This window comes from Oreochromis aureus, linkage group 9 (genome assembly GCF_013358895.1).
Source record: "Oreochromis aureus strain Israel breed Guangdong linkage group 9, ZZ_aureus, whole genome shotgun sequence".
Lineage (NCBI taxonomy): Eukaryota > Metazoa > Chordata > Actinopteri > Cichliformes > Cichlidae > Oreochromis > Oreochromis aureus.
Genome location: NC_052950.1, coordinates 40,050,185 through 40,066,065, shown reverse-complemented (window position 1 = coordinate 40,066,065; position 15,881 = coordinate 40,050,185). Strand labels below are relative to the sequence as shown.

General features: G+C 51.7%; 1 protein-coding gene across 8 annotated transcripts in view; it reads right to left on the bottom strand.

The window, feature by feature from the left end:
- The window catches only part of kmt2ca (lysine (K)-specific methyltransferase 2Ca), a 56,238-nt gene that overhangs the window by 25,262 nt on the left and 15,095 nt on the right, over positions 1–15,881 (bottom strand). For 5 of the 8 annotated variants that reach the window (XM_039617198.1, XM_039617200.1, XM_039617201.1 and 2 more), the window contains 25 exons: positions 10,933–15,539; positions 10,680–10,850; positions 9,765–10,513; positions 9,585–9,686; positions 8,888–9,013; positions 8,126–8,242; positions 7,938–8,039; positions 7,737–7,841; positions 7,474–7,655; positions 7,031–7,195; positions 6,833–6,942; positions 6,687–6,746; positions 5,935–6,037; positions 5,759–5,859; positions 4,206–4,334; positions 3,811–4,115; positions 3,529–3,703; positions 3,263–3,340; positions 3,141–3,176; positions 2,492–2,635; positions 2,372–2,404; positions 1,875–1,997; positions 1,228–1,545; positions 1,041–1,114; positions 409–615 (listed from right to left, as the gene is read on the bottom strand). In XM_039617198.1, the coding sequence (XP_039473132.1) occupies positions 409–615; positions 1,041–1,114; positions 1,228–1,545; positions 1,875–1,997; positions 2,372–2,404; positions 2,492–2,635; positions 3,141–3,176; positions 3,263–3,340; positions 3,529–3,703; positions 3,811–4,115; positions 4,206–4,334; positions 5,759–5,859; positions 5,935–6,037; positions 6,687–6,746; positions 6,833–6,942; positions 7,031–7,195; positions 7,474–7,655; positions 7,737–7,841; positions 7,938–8,039; positions 8,126–8,242; positions 8,888–9,013; positions 9,585–9,686; positions 9,765–10,513; positions 10,680–10,850; positions 10,933–15,539 (8,422 nt within the window). The remainder of the gene's footprint in view (positions 1–408; positions 616–1,040; positions 1,115–1,227; positions 1,546–1,874; positions 1,998–2,371; positions 2,405–2,491; positions 2,636–3,140; positions 3,177–3,262; positions 3,341–3,528; positions 3,704–3,810; positions 4,116–4,205; positions 4,335–5,758; positions 5,860–5,934; positions 6,038–6,686; positions 6,747–6,832; positions 6,943–7,030; positions 7,196–7,473; positions 7,656–7,736; positions 7,842–7,937; positions 8,040–8,125; positions 8,243–8,887; positions 9,014–9,584; positions 9,687–9,764; positions 10,514–10,679; positions 10,851–10,932; positions 15,540–15,881) is intronic. The other 3 variants (XM_031760429.2, XM_039617199.1, XM_039617203.1) reach the window with 3 other exon arrangements.

Here is a 15,881-nt window from a genome sequence, read left to right as displayed (position 1 = left end):
ATACACCCCACGGCATGCTGCCTTCTGGTTACCATGGTTACTACTGAGAGCGGGAAACCAACGCCAGCCTTGGAACGAGTACGGGTCATTTCTATGGCGATTTAGTCTGCGCGACAGTCTCAAGGTTGAAGCGGTGGCGTGCAGCCTGACGACCCGGGAGCGCTGCCTTTGATTTGTTGTGCAGAAACACTTGCATAACTAATTTTACAGAGCGCGCTCAAAGTGTGTCTACAACCAGCAGGCAGGGCTCTGTGTCCCATCATGCATTGCACTGCTGTTTGCATCACTAAACTGTGTTTCTGTTAAATCGGGTGTTTTCTGACTTGAGTCTGGTTGTTGGTTTCTCACTCTGCTGCTACGTCACCATGACAGACACCTGGACGTGTGGAGCTCTCGGGCTCTGCTCACCTGTCTGAACTTCCACTCCTGCTCCTGCTCCGACTCTTTGGGCCTCAGCGGGTCCTTGAATGGCATCTCCATTTCCATGGAAACAGTGTCAAAGGGTCCCAGCGGCGCAGGCAGCTGCTGCTGTGATGGCGGGTGGCGTTTGAGCGGGTCGTTGGACAGCTGCACTTTGTTGATGCGCTGAGCCGCTCGATTGTCCCTAGCTTTTTGCTGCAGAGAGAAAACGGCATGCGGTCAAACGAACGCCATCGTGGGTTATGATGAGCAGGCACGTGGCTCAAAGTTCTTAATCTTTACAGTACTGGGATCAAATCCACTGTAATCAGTGTCCACACTGTTACAGAACATGGACACTGTGACAGTGTGGACACTGATCGCACTCAGACAACTGAAGACGTTTGTCTGAGTCCTTGAAGGGTCTGGAGCTGGAAGATGACCCTGCTGCTTTAAACGGACACCTTTGATCAACAATCTGGAAATGACTCAAAAGGACTCAAGAGCCTGTTCACAGGACTAAGGTCCTAAGAGCCTGTTCACAGGACTAAGGTCCTATGAACAGGCTCTTATATGCTTTTATAACGTTTCCTCAGCTCTCAGAGTCCTTCACACAGTGAAGAGGAGGAGGAGGAACTCACCACATAGGGTGCTCTGTCCTGAGCACTGGCCTTTCTCCACAGCTTGGTGATCTGCTTCACTCTGGTGGGCCAGTCTGACACAGGAAACAGCCGTCAGCTTTGTCAACACACTGAACACACTGTGTGTGTGTGTGTGTGTGTGTGTGTGTGTGTGTGTGTGTGTGTGTGTGTGTGTGTGTGTGTGTACCTGGGTACTGCTGCTTCAGCTGGGGGAAGTTGGTGTTGCAGTAGAGCACCGGAGCGACAGTGGCCATCTCTCCCAGACTCTCCTCCTTCTCCCACTTCAGTGTGCTCCTCTGAGCCGTCGACAGCACGTCCTGCTCGCCCTCGCCGGCCGGACCCTGCTGATTGGCTGGAACCAATGCAGAGGTGGGGCCCTGGATGGGGGCCGGGTTTTCGGTAGGGAGGACCCTAAAGCTGACTGGACCCTGGACACCGGGCATCATGGGAGGAGCAGCTGGTGAGAGGCCGTTCATCAGCGGGAGGCGAGGAAACGGCGCGGCACCTGAGAGGTGATCAGTGGTGATTGGAAAGTTCAAACAGAGCTCAGCTGAACCCTCACAAACTGTTTTTAGGTTCAGACTTATCAACAAAAACGATGGCGAGATAGCTGCAGGTCGAAGAAATGTTTGGGAAAAAAAATGCTGGACGGTCAAAGCGAAGCGGGCCAGAAATAAACTTTTAAAGTTAGTCTTGAGTTTGTATCTCACTCAAACATCGAGCAGAACAAAGGAAACTTAGTACTTAGTACTGTGTACCTGTGTGTCTGTACCTGAATGTGTGTGTACCTGTGTGTGTGTGTGTGTGTGTGTGTGTGTGTGTGTGTGTGTGTACCTGTGTTGTGCGTCTTGCTCCCAGCGGCAGCATGTGTGTGCTGACTCTGCTCTGATTGGCTGTTGCTGCTGTCTGGACTGAGAACAGCAGTGAACACCTCCTCCACGTCCTTTCCCTCCAACTCTGCGCGCACACACACACGCACACACACACACACACACACACACACACACACACACAATTCAGGTTTCCTCCAGCATCGCTCGGCGTGGATGACGTGACATCAGCTTTCAATGACAGCGTGATGGTGATGAGCACCGACTCATCAACAGGACTAACGAGGTCATGGATGACAGTGTCACCTGTATCCATGCGATGCTGTCTGTGAGGAAGCAGCTGCTCAACATTTGATAGCGAATATGTTTGAAGCCAAGTGCCAACTTCCTGTTTCAGCTCTGCCGTCAGCTGACCTGTCCCTGTTTCTGATTGGTCAATCATCATTAATAAACCCTTGGCTGACTTACGGCGCTGACGCCCACACAGGTGCTCGGTCTTACCTGGGATCTTGTAGAGCTTGCTGAGGATGGCGCCTGTAACAGAAGAACACTCGTCAATCAGCTGCTCTAGAATCTGTGAGCACTTCCTGTTTCCTGCCTCCCAGACCCTCTTCAACTCACCATCAGTGACCATCTTATCAAGCTCAGGACTCAAGATGGCGTCCAGAGGCTCTTCCTGCATCGCCCTCTGGACACGCCCACCGCTTCCTGTTGGCTCAGAAGTCAAAGAGGCGTCATCTGCCACAGAGCTGATGTCCAGACCTGCTGAGAGAGAGAGAGAGAGGGGTAAATAAGAGAGACAGATACATGGACAGACTGGAGGTCAGCAGGAAGCAGCAGAAGAAGAATGAGTCTGATCTCTGCAGGAGAAGAAGGTGATTCAGGCTGTTATATCACAGGACAGGAGGAGCAGGAAGAGGAGGAGAAGGAGAACAAACAGGAGCAGAAGAGGAAGAAAAGTTTTGGAAGGCTCCAGCAGCACAAATGTGGCCCACAGGTTGAGTTCAGGTAAAGCTAGCAGACAGCTACAACCACCTGTCAGTCAAAGAGGCCACGCCCCTAATAAGGGAAGAAGGAAATCATCTCCAGAGACAGTTTGTATAGGGCCTGACTCACTGCTGCCTCTGCTGGATGTCAGAGGAACTGCAGCCGTTTCATTTTGTAGTTTATTAAATTTATTTTGGCCGTCCAGAAACACAAAACTGAGTTAAAGTGAGACTGAGGAGGAGGAGGAGAAAAAGGAGGAGGAGGTCTTCCTGGGGAGTCTTACCAAATGGAGACGGGGAGCACTCCACCTGGAACTGACCTGGAAACAAATACACACAGTTATGGTGTGAGCTTCGTTGGTGTGGTCCCTGAGTGGGCAGAGGGTGAAGGGGCTGATGGGAATACCTGGGTGTCCGGTGGCGAGGATGTGAGGGTCGGTGTTCAGGACGTCAGACAGATCCACAAGACCGCCATCCGACCCGGCTGGATGGTCACACACACACACACACACACACACACACACGATTCACTCACAATTCAGAAGCCAGAGTAAAGGTTATACCACTTTCTGTCCCTTAACAGGAAGTGGCATCATCCTCTACCAAGCTCCTCAGCCAATGACGAATGAGGATGAAATGCTGATAAAAAACATAAACAAAGCAGTAACTCACGCAGCGCTGCTGCCTTCCTGCTGGCGCCAGAGAGGGGAGGGGCCTGAAATCCAGGAGTTGGGCCTTTCAGGTTACCTGTTGCTGGTCTTGATTGACTAATGGCTGCTGCTTCCGGCCCCACCCCCCTGTCCACCTGTCGGCTCCGATCGAGAAGATCTCGACCAAAAAATGCCTCCTGGAGAGAGGAGGAATCAGTCATTGAGAGAGCAGGTATTCTCAGTGTGTGTGTGTGTGTGTGTGTGTGTGTGTGTGTGTGTGTGTGTGTGTGTGTGCGCGCGCTACCTGCAGGTAAGAGGGAAAGGTCTCCTCCAGCTTCGTTTTCTTCTTCCTGTACCTCTTCTTCGACTTCTCTGACGTCTGGTCAGTGATTGTGGGCGCCATCTCCATGGCAACGTCTGCAATCAAAACACAGAGTTTGTTTCTGACTGCAGCAGTGGGTAAAAGGTGGGTGTGTCCACAGGCGACAGGCGTCTCACCTTCATCCCGGCCTGGCAGCATCTCCGTCGAATCCTTCCTGCACAGCTTGATGCGGCTTGGCCCCGCCCCTGCCTTGGCGCCACGCTGACGCACCATGAACCCACCAATACCTGAAACGCACACACACAGACAGGTTGGCATGGAGACATGTCCGCACAGAACCCTGCTCTGACGTATCCCAGGCCCCGCCCCCTCTTCACCTGGCCTGTAGGGTTTTCGTTTCTTCTTCTTGTTGCTGTCAGCGACATCGGGCTCCTTGGTGATGTCATCGTCTTGAACATGATCTCGTTCGGGGCTGGAGTCAGATTTCATCTCGCAGTCGAGAAGAGCTGCAGTGAAAACATCATTAGCGTCGTTTTCAGCCCTGTTTAAATAAAGTTTACGACGGTGGCGCTAACGCTGAAACGATGTCACATTTACAACCACGGAGAACATGTTTGTTCACGAGGTCACAGAACACGACGACTCCGCCCACAATCCTAAATCCAAACAAACAAGGTAACTTTGGTTACGTACGTAGACTCTGAAGAGCGTCAGTACACCTGCTAACAGGAAGCTTTAGCATCATGTGACTTTAAACCACCTGACCTAGGATTGGGCGACATATCGAGTTTTTAAAAAAATATCGATATACTTTTATACGAGACATAAGATGTGACAATATCATTTATATCGACATAGTCTATGTTGCGTTATAATTACACTTATGGAGCCGCTATTTTGCCTCTCTCTCGTCTGAGTTTGTCTGCCCCGCCTCTCTCCTTCACTGAACACAACACCCCCTCCCCCATCGCTACACCTGCAGTTGGCGACAAGATGGACACGGCAGCTAGCGAAGAGGAGCTTGTCGGCAAAAAGAAAACCAACGGCTCAATTATTTGGAGATGGTTCGGGTTCAAAGTGTCAGATGAGCAGCAGAATAATGTATTCTGTAGAAAGGTTCGAGCACTACTAATCTTTTCCACCGTTTACAACAGCACCATAAAGTGCAGTATGAAGAGTGTGTGAAACTGCGTGCTGTATCCCAGACTTCCCAGGTTCCTGCTGCGAAACAGACCACCTTACAACACTCAAATACTCGTGCTGTGCCATATGATAGAAAAAGTGAGAAGTGGGGGGGAAATTACTAAAGCAGTGGCCAATCATATCGCTAAAGACATGGTCCCCATCTCAACTGTGGAACAAGAGGGCTTTAGACAGCTGCTAAAACCTCTTGACCAAAGATACCAGTTACCTAGACTTAACAATATTTGCAAAATGTGTCGTGTAATGTATAACCTAGAAACGGTTCTAGTTAAACTATCTTGGTAAAATCACCAGCAAATGATTAGAACATGTATATTTTTACATCTTTTCAATCTCACTATGTATTTAAAAATGTATCCATGTCTTGTCTCAGCTGGGGTCCTCATTTAGTGTCACAATCCTCAAATACAAGCACAAATACACTCCAGTAAGTTTATTGGATTTAATAAGGAAAGTTTATTTATTTATTCAACTAATTAAAAAATATTGAGATATATATTGTATATCGCCATCCAGCTAAAAAATATCGAGATATGAATTTTGGTTCATATTGCCCAGTCCTAACCTGACCAATAACACAGTCTATTAACAAGGAGGACAGGAAGTCAGACAGAATCACTTTCAAAATAAGAGCCTCTGCGCAGACTGAATGACCTCCTTTGATCTGATGCTGTAACGTCAGAGAAGAAACATGAACCTGAAGAGCGTAATGGTGAGCGCGACTGACCTCTGCCGTGGTCCGGCTCAGCGGGGTCGGCGTCCACCGGGGTTTGCAGGACGGACACGCTGTTCTGGTTGATGATTCTCAGCTTCAGTTTGGGTTTACACCTGCAGACAGAAAGCAGAGCGTCACGCCCGCCCTCATCGACTCGACGGTGTGGCACGAGAGGGCGGCGGCCTTACCTGCGCCACCTGCGCGGTGACGTCAGAGGTTCAACCAGAGACTGCAGGTGAGACAGGCCCGACTCGGTCAGGCAGACCCCGTCCTGAGTGTACGTCTTTGAGTCTGCAAACAGACACGATTTTCACTTCACCATCAAACAGCTTCACTTGGATTAAAGCGCTCAGACGGAAACGTTCTCCAGGAGCACGAACGACCGCCGTCTGACCGTTTTGATCAGAAAACACCAAACTTTCATGACCTCCTGCACATTTGTTTGCCCATCCCAGGACTCCCAGTGTGATCCACTTCACTCGTTTGTGATGGGCTGAATTTTAAGGTGCTTCAGTTTGTTTTAGATGGGAGAAAACTCAATGCTTTGGATGTTTGGAGACATGAAACAAACCAAAAACTGACATCATCACATCAGGTTCCTTCAGAGCTCTGAGACACTAACATCAATGAAAGGTTCATACGTGAGCTTTACTGCCATCCACAGGGCTGGACTGGACCCTAGGAGGGCCGCTTCTAGCCCCCAAGCTGTATGTTTGACACATGAAGAAAGCTCCCATGAGGGAGCCTGTTTGGATCGCCCCTAGTGTCTACAGATTGAATATATCCACAGACAGGAGACCATCAGGACTACGACGTGACCCTGGATCCACCTCAGTGGTCGTTTCTTATTAGAGGAGAATCTAAGCCTCCAGGCTGGGAGACTTGGATTAGGACCACGGGCCGCTGTTTGACTACCACAGTAGTGGGGTGGGGCACTGACCGGGTTCCCTGATCCTGGAGACGATCTGAGCCATGAAGGGCGCCAACGACTCCGTCCTCCCTGAAACAGACACACACGTCAGCCTCAAGCTTCACAACAAACAAGTGTGTGTATGTGTGTGTGTGTGTGTGTGTGTGTGTGATCACCGTAGGGGCTGCGTCCGTGCGTCCTGCACAGTGAACAGTCAAATCCTTCGTCAGCAGCGACCTCCACGTCCTCCTCAGTGGTCAGACCCTGACACACAGCGTGGACCCACCTGCGCGCACACACACACACATTAGCCGATGATGAACCCGGGCCGGACCGATGACCCCGCCGGGACCCCACACCTGAGCGGGTGTTACCTGTCGCACTGCTGGCACTGCAGGATGAGGTCATCCTGCAGGTACGCTCGCTGGCAGACGGGACAGCGGCTCAGGCTGCAGCACGGCCCGCACAGGCTGTAGTTACTCTGCCACTCGCAGCGCAGCCCAGGAGAGGCGGAGCCACACTGCACGCACCACACACACCTGAGGGGAGAGCAATCAGCACCCGTCAGCTCTTAGTTTTCGTGTTATGCGTCATGTGATTAGAGTCTGAGCTCTAACTGGCTGAGGGTTGGTGGAACCTCGTGTCCTGTCATGTGACATCAAACATGAGGAAACGCTCTCAGCCAATGTGTTTCTTGGTTGCTATGGTGATGTCGTCTCACTCACATGAGGAGAGACGTTTAGTCACGAGGGAGGGCTGATCAGGTGATCTGACCGATGCCTCCACGTGCACACAGGTGAGCGACAGGTAGACCCACCATTTGCACTTCCAGGCTCCTTTAGGCACCGTGAGGAGGGGCGGGTCCAGGCAGTAGGTATGGTAACTGATATCGCAGTCGTCACATAGCAACAGTCGCCCGGGATCGCTGGCCTCACCACATGCTTCGCACACCGTGCACTCCAAACAGCGCCACCCTTTGGTCAGAATCACCCGAGTGATCTGCAGAAAGCACACTCAAACAGTGAGCCAGGGGTCAGGAAGTAATCAGAGTAATCAGATTACAGGTAGGTGAGTACTGACCTTTACGTTGACGCAGTAAGGATGGTAACACTGTCCACACTGAGAGCACGCCAACAGCCGACCTTCAGCGCCCTGCCCGAAACTGCCACACACCACACACATGTCCTACACACACACACACACACACACACACACAGGTTAACTGCTGCATGTCACATGATCACTGCTTACACACGTGATGTCACACACAGGTGAGCACACCTGTCTGAGGGTGAAGTGGTCCGATGTGGAGAACATCACCACGGTGTTGTGCATCGAGTTGTCCTCGTCCTCCTTTGCTGTGAACACCTCCACATACCCAGCCTGACACACACACACACACACACACAGCCAATCAGTAATCTGTGATCATTTATCATGGACCAATCAGTGTGCAGGTGTGCTCTTACTCCCGGTGACACAGTCACGCTGTCCTGAGTCTTCAGTCGGCTTCTTCCTCTCCCTCCTCTTCCTCCGATGCCGCCTCCTCTGGACCTCCTCCTGCCCGGGAACCCAGAACCACGACCCTGAGGAGACAAGACAGACGGGGGAAGGAAGGAGGAGAATTAGGAGGAAATCCATGATGTCACAAAGCTGTCACACTGGAAACACTGGTAAGGCAAAAACACAAGCTCAATTTCAAAACGTCCAAGGAATCAGAGCTGTTCCATTAGTCCCTGAACATCCCACGCTCAATTTAGTCCCTAAAAGCCTCACGCTGGTGTTACTCCTCACTGCGCCAGTATAGCCTCTGTGTTAGTCACTTGTATTTACACCCGCCGCTAAAGGTGCCGCCACTCACACAGTACAGCCACACGAGTGCTGAGTCGTCAAAACCAGAAGTCAAGTTTGAAACTGCTGCAACATCTGTGTGACATCATTAAAATGGCGGGAAAAAGCAACACAATCGTGTCTTAAAGGCAGCTGCAGCCGCCATGGCATCCTTCTGAGGATTCACGGAAAGCAAACATGACAGAACGATCAGACCCGGAGGAGGGTTTGATTGGCGACCTTTGCAGCACAGCAGGGTGGAAGCACACATTCTCTAACACTCTCACACGCACACACACAGCCAGCACACTGTGTGCTCGTTTCCCCACACCCACAGCAGAGACAGCATTAGTAAGCTGCTGTTAGTCACAGCCGGTGACAGTTAGGGTGCACTTTTTTACCACTCTCATGCTCCAGAGCGGGGAGTCCTGCAGGCGGGGCTTAGGGCTGTCCCACCCTCCCTCCCCTGTGGAATCCTGGGAGGACGAGAGGGGGCTGACCGCCCTGCGACTACTCCAACACGTGCCCTGAGTGAGGGGGAGGAGGAGGAGGAGAGAGGGGGAGGTGGGGACAAAATGCAGTAACATAAATGCAGCGGCCACAAAATGAAAAAAGAACTCATGACGACACAATGTTACCATGGCAACCACATGCACTGGGTATTGACGGTAGCTGACGTGCCAATTGAACAACCTCGATGTACACAGAACAAACACGCAGCGGTCAATGGCACGTGTGTTAATGTGTGCACGTCTGTGTGTGTGTGTGTGTGTGTGTGTGTCAGTCAGGCATGCCCTGCCGGGCTGACGGGTGAGGATGAGGATGAAGGTGAGTATGAAGCACATTGATGGTAACCTGCTTCCCATCATGCCCTGGGAGGCCCAAGCTGATGGAGGCAGGAATAACCAGCAGCAGCGTTGAGAACGCTCCTGTGTCTTTTAACTGGCTACAGAACTTTGGTATAATGTGTCACTCAGCAGGAGGAGCTTGTTACGGACAAGAGGTGCAAGGTTTGTTGAATTTATTCACCTCCAGCTTTTCCTTTTCAACAATCGATATGTAAAGGAAACACACACACACAGGTCAAAGGTCACCAACCTGTTTCACCCGGGCTCTGCCAGGAGAGAACTTCCTCTTAGAAATGGCAGGCTTCCCCATGCCGATTTTTGGGGTGAGGGGGAGCACAGTGGTGGGAGGAGCCTGAGGTTGCACACAGAACAAAAGTAGTGGTGAAGAGGAGCAAGGGTGAGCGAGGAGGAGGAGGCGGCTGCTGCTTACCTTAGAGAGAGGTGGACACTCTCTAGCTGGGGGGGAAGTCCTGAGAGAAGGCGAAGGTGGGGTGAGCGGCGGCGGCGTGATGGGCACTCTTGCAGGGGAGGTCTCTGGGGAGGCCTCAGTGGAGAAGGGAGACTGTCTGAGGCGGATGGAGAGGTCATCAGACAGCCGGGGGCAGCAGGGAGGAGGCCTCAGGGTGCGACCCTTCCCTCTGTGCAGGAGTGGCGATGAGGATGGTGAGGACAGGTGCAGGAGGGATGGGGGAGGCGATGATGTCATCAGCTCCATCACCTCTCTGTCTAAAGAGGGGTCCAAGTCTAGCACGGGGCTCACTGGCTCCTCCTCCATGTCTGAGTGCTCCTCAGTGATTGGCTGACCGTCTGACGGCTGAACTGTTTCAGAAAGCTCCTCCTCCTCCTCCTCCTGTGAAGGCTCAGCTTGTGATTGGTGCTCGTCTTTGGTGGGTTCTGTTACCAAAGCAACAGGTTCATATAGGCTCTGTGACTGACCCCCATCACACTCTGATGTCATGTGACAAAGAGGTGATTGGTCTTTTTGCCCCACCATAGTTCCAAAGTCACTGGGAGGCTTTTCCTCCTGTGGGAGGCCCTCTACAACGGTGGGCTGGGAGTGACAATGGGGGGAGACCTCCAGGGAGCTGGCTCCCACAGATGGAGGTGATGAGGGCAAAGGGAAGGACACAGGTTGCTGCGTGGGAATGGGGGAGGCGGGGCACTGAGTCTCCTGGACTCCTGCAGAGACACAAACACGGACACATTGGATACTGATGGAGGTTCAGGATCTTCCTGGTTACAGTCACAGCGATGGAGCAGCCGGAGCAGGTAAAGGGTAAGTCACGGAAAAATGTAAACATTTAAGAGTTTAGATTGGTTATGTTTCCATGTTTGCAAAGCAAACCTTTAGGACAGCTGGAGCAACTGGGCAGGCCCTTCAGGTTTTGTTCTTCTCCTCCCTCGCTCCTCTCCACAGGCTTCTCCTCCGCTAGGCTCTCCTGTGATGTGTGTTCAGGCTGCTCCTCCTGCTGCTCTTCGTCAGTCTTCTTCTGCTGCTCCTCTGTGCTCAGCGTGTCTGGGTGAACAAAAAGAGCAGATATCCTCAGAACAGATGGTGTGTTAATCGGGAACCTTGAGTCGCTCACCCTCATACTTACCCATGGTGCCATCAGACATCCCTTCAGGTCCAGGACCTTGTTCTGGCTTCACGGGACTAGCAGGACCAGGACTTGCGCTGGTTATTGAGGGAGCAGGGTTAACTGAATCACAAGCAGGACTGGCTTCACAGTGGAATGGGCTGGCAGAAGCAGGTCTGACACCAGGCTCCGCCTGCACAGGACTCTCGGGACATGGACCAGGCTCCGCCTGCACAGGACTCTTGGGACCGGGACCAGGCTCCGCCTGCACAGGACTCATGGGGCCTGGACTTGTGGTGATCTGTTTAAAACCTGGATCTATCTGTGAGGGGGCGGGGCATGTGGGACTAAGAGGTGCCTCACTGGGAGAGGTTGAGCTAGGCATCGCAGTGTTATCCTGAGTGGGACTAGCATGGACAGGGCTAGCAGGACTCAGACTGGCCTGAGTGTAAGTAGCATCAGTGGGGATGAGTGGGCTTTGATACAGGGAGCTTGGCGAGGCAGTGCATTGGTGGTTTTCTTTGGGGATCACTGCAGTACCAGCTGGGGACTGGCTGACTTGGTTCTGACTAGTCTGGCTGGGGCTAACAGCAGCTGAGTCGTCGGGTACAGAGGCAGCAGGACTTGTTTGTTTGACACAGTCTGCAGGTTCATCAGCACCAATATCAGGCTGAGCCCCACCGGAAAGAGCAACTGTGTCCACATCAGGACTAGTGGGGCTCAGTGATGCCCCAGTAAGGCTAGTACTACTTTCAGTGTCAGGAGCTGGACTGTGAGGTGGGCTAACACTGGCAAAAGCAGCATGTGCAGGGCTGCTGTGAGTTGTGCTAGCTAATGAGGAAGTTTTTGTCTGCACTGGGCCTGAGTGAGCTACTACTACATGAGCAGGACTAGCCTGACCAGCAGGACTAACTGGGCTATGACTGGTGTGAACATCAGCTACACTAGCAGAGCAGGGATATGTTTCAGCACTAATAGGACTCCTCTCTGGGCCGGTATCACTCAGTGTACAGTGTGGAGGACTTGAACTACCAGAAGCTGGTCGAGGGCTTGACGGCTGTACTGCAGCCAGGTGTGAAGTACTGAAGGAAATCTGGATATGTGGCCGACTTGACTGACCAGGGGGACTTTCTGTCTCCTGAGCATGCTGGTGACCTGACAAAATAATGCCACCGGTGGCTTCTGAGTAAGCAAGGTCAGGCTGAGGACTGTCTGGTTGACTGGGACTATGTTCTGACTGAACACCATTACTTGGCTGGATGGTAGCTACCTGCATCTCCTCATCCTGACAGGAAACAAGGTAGATGAGTCCAGCCAGCGCTGCTGATGGGCTACTCTCCCCTGGCACAGGGCTAGGATGGCCTTCAAGACACATGGTTGGGCTTGTAGGCATCTGGTAAGCATGAGTGGAGCTAGCACAAGCTGGGCTGGCCTGGATATGTGTGGGGCTAGCTCCCTCCACAACTTCCATGCAGAGTGATGGGGTGTTGTGAGGATTCTGATGAATTTGGCTAGCTGGGGGAGGAGCTTCCTCCATTTCACCAGCACAAGGTGAACAAGCTAGGCTACTGTGTTTGGCTGAAGTGCTAATGTGAAAAAGGCTTTCTGGTGTCTGGAAATCTGGGACATGAGGGGGACTGGAATGATCGGGACTGAGCGTGCTACTTTCAGGGGGCACTGTGGCCAGGCCAGAGGTGGGGTTTAGGGGAGGAGGGTTATTTTCCAGTGTTTGGCCATCAGGGTTAGAACTCTTTTGCAAAGGGCAATGTTTCAAGGAGACAGGTTGTGTGGCATGGGTGGACTTCTGTGTGACTGTTGAATGTGCAGCAAGTTCTAAAGTATGTAAGCTAAGCTGTGAAGACCTGAGAGCCTGAGCAGGGCTGGCAGGTTGGGACAGACTACGCCGTCTAGGTCTGAGTGGTGGTGACGATGGGCTACATGGAGCTGAGGCGTATCTTGCTGGCGATGAGAGGTCCTGGTCCAGTGTAGACGTGTCCTGTGCAGCCCCATACTGCAGAGTAGGGCTGCTCAATCCAGGGCTCTCCTGGTCCAGTGTAGATTCAGTGTCCTGTGAGGGGTTCCAAGGACGTGATATGCCAACTTGCACAGGACTATGTGGCATAGGACTACAGTCCATTTGTAGAGCACTCTGCTGAGGCTGTGAGATGACAATGTTCTCCTGACTACATGATCCACTGAGCTGCATAGCATTGTCCTGTGCAGGACTGTGTGGTGGAAGGCTGCGCCGAGGCTCCTCTGTCCTCAGCTCCACCCTGGGAGGAGTTGGCCCTGACTTGATAGGACTGTGAGCTGAAGGGCTGTGTAGAGAATGTGCAAGGGTAAAAGCAGTGGGACCACCCTGTACTGGACTCTGCTGAGATTCTGTGTCCATAAGCTGATCCTCTGTGGAATTCTGCTCAGTACTTTCCACAAGTTCTGCCAGATTATAGTGAGACTGTGCAGGACTCTGCTGAAGGTGTAATGGGTTCCAGTTTTTCTGGTCATCTGTGGAATCCAAGTGGGATGCTGAGTAACTTTCATGGGCTGCATCAGGATGGAGCTCTTCTTGATTACCATGGGATGCTGTTTGACAAGAGGGAGATGGCTCGAATTGTATGATAGAAGGTGCAGTCAAAGGTACAACATTTTGTTGGGGCTCCATGGGATCAGGATGGAAAATTACAGGACTCTGTGGGAGCTCCATGACAGATGGTCGAGGACTTTGTGGGGTATGTGCAGTTAAAGGTGCCGGACTTTTTAGAAGCGCCAAAGGATCAGTGTGAGATTGTGCAGGACTTGACAGTAGTTCTTTGGGAGATGGTGCATTCTGTGGGAGCTCTGTGGAATCAGTGTGAGACAGCACAAGAATGTGCTGGAGCTCTGCTGAAGGTGGTGAGGAACTTTGTTCTATGGGAGATGATGGATGACCTTGTTGAAGCTCTGCATTTTCAGATGGTGCAGGACTTCGGAGTTCAAGCATTTGTAAGGAATTTGGTTGAAGCTCCGTGGAAATAGGCTGAGGTGGGAGCTCTTTGGGAGATGGTGGAGGGTTTTGCTGGAGCTCTGTGGAATCAGGGCATGATGGTGCAGGATTTTGGAGTTCTTCAAGCATTTGTAAGGAATTTGGTTGAAGCTCCATGGAAACAAGTTGAGATGGGAGCTCTTTGGGAGATGGTTGAGGGCTTCGCTGCAGCTCTGTGGAAAGAGGGTGAGATGGTGCAGGACTGTCTGGGAGTTCTTTGGGAGAGGATGCAGAAAATTGTTGGTGTTCTACAGGAGTAGGCGAGGAACTTTGTTGGAGCTCCATGGGAGATGATGCAGGACTTTGCTGAAGGTCCTTGAGAACAGGGCTAGATGGTAAAGAACTCTGTTGGAGCTCTGCAGAAGGAGGGAGCTCTGTAAGAGCTGGTGAGGAACTTTGCTGGACTGCCAAAGGATTCGGGTGAGATGGTGGAGGACTTTGTTGGAGCTCTGTGGGATCAGTTTGACATTGTGAAGGGCTTTGTTCCAACTCCATGCTCCATTCACTTTGTGGGAGAACTTTGGGAGTTTCTGGGAGCTTGGCAGAATCAGGCTGACATAACAGACTTTCTTGGAGTTCTGTGGACTTTTGGATAATTGGTGGAGGACTCTGTTGGAGCGCCGTGGCTTCAGGCTGAGATGATACAGAACTTTCTTGGAGCTCTGTGGACTCGGGAAGATCTGATGGAGAAATCTGTCTGAGCTCCGTGGCTTCAGGGTGAGAAGTTTCTGGACTTTCTTGGAGCTTTGTGGACTCAAAGAGACCCGATGGAGGACTTTGTTGGAGCTCTGCGGGTTCAGGGAGATCGGATGGAGGACTCTTTAATCTCTCCATGGCGTCAGGATGAGATGTTACAGAACTTCCTTGGAGCTCTGTGGATTCAGGGAGAACTGGTGGAGAATTTTGTTGGAGCTCTGTGGATTCAGGGAGAACTGGTGGAGAACTTTGTTGGAGCTCTGTGGATTCATGGAGATCGGATGGAGGACTCTTTAATCTCTCCATGGCTTCAGGGTGAGACATTACAGAACTTCCTTGGAGCTCTGTAGACTCTAGGAGAACTGATGGAGGATTCTGTTGGAGCTCTGTGGACTCAGGGAGAACTGGCGGAGGACTCTGTTGTGTCTCCATACCCTCAGGATGAGATGGTAGAGGACTCTGTTGGGGTTCACTGGCTTCAGGGTGAGATGTTGTAGAACTCTGTCGGAGCCCTGTAGACTGAGGAAGAACTGACAGTGGATTATTCAGGAGCTCCTGGGAGTCAGTGTGAGATGGTGTAGGATTCTGTTGGAGCTCAATGGGATCAGGGTGAGATGACGTAAGACTTGGTGGTGATGGTGCACTGATGGACTTTGTTGTTCTCTGTGGTGGCTCCTCAGGGACGAGCTGACCAACAGGACTGGCCGGTGGAGCCTCTGTGCACGTTGAAACTGATGGCTGTGGAATGCTACTGGGTGGAGTCTGTGAGGAGCTAAGGGCGGGAGCTGATGCCAATGTGGGACTGTGTGGGTTTGGCTCATCCTGTTGAGGTCTGCATGTGGAGCAGATGTAAGCTTCCGACCCCACCTTCCCCTCCCCAGCCTGGATGATGCAGTCTGCATGGACAAACCTGCAAAACAAAATAGTTTTGTTGTTTTCTCTTCATCACTATCAAAATAAAAGCACGTTTTAATAAAAGCTGCCACCAGTGGTTTTAAAAACTTTGGGACAGCCCCCCAGAGAGGACCACAGAGGGCGTGCAGTGAGGGCACAAAAGTAAACTAGAAAAAGTTGCATTTCCTGCGAAAATGCAGTGTGAATCCCGTGTAGTGGAATCTGCAGAAAAGAGGTGAAGAAGCAGAACTTTCAGCTGAAAAGAGGTGAAAGAGCTGAAATTTTTGCTGAAAAACTAAAAATTCTGCTGAAAAGAGGTGAAGAAGTTGAAATTTGTGTTGAAAAGAGTAAAAAAAAA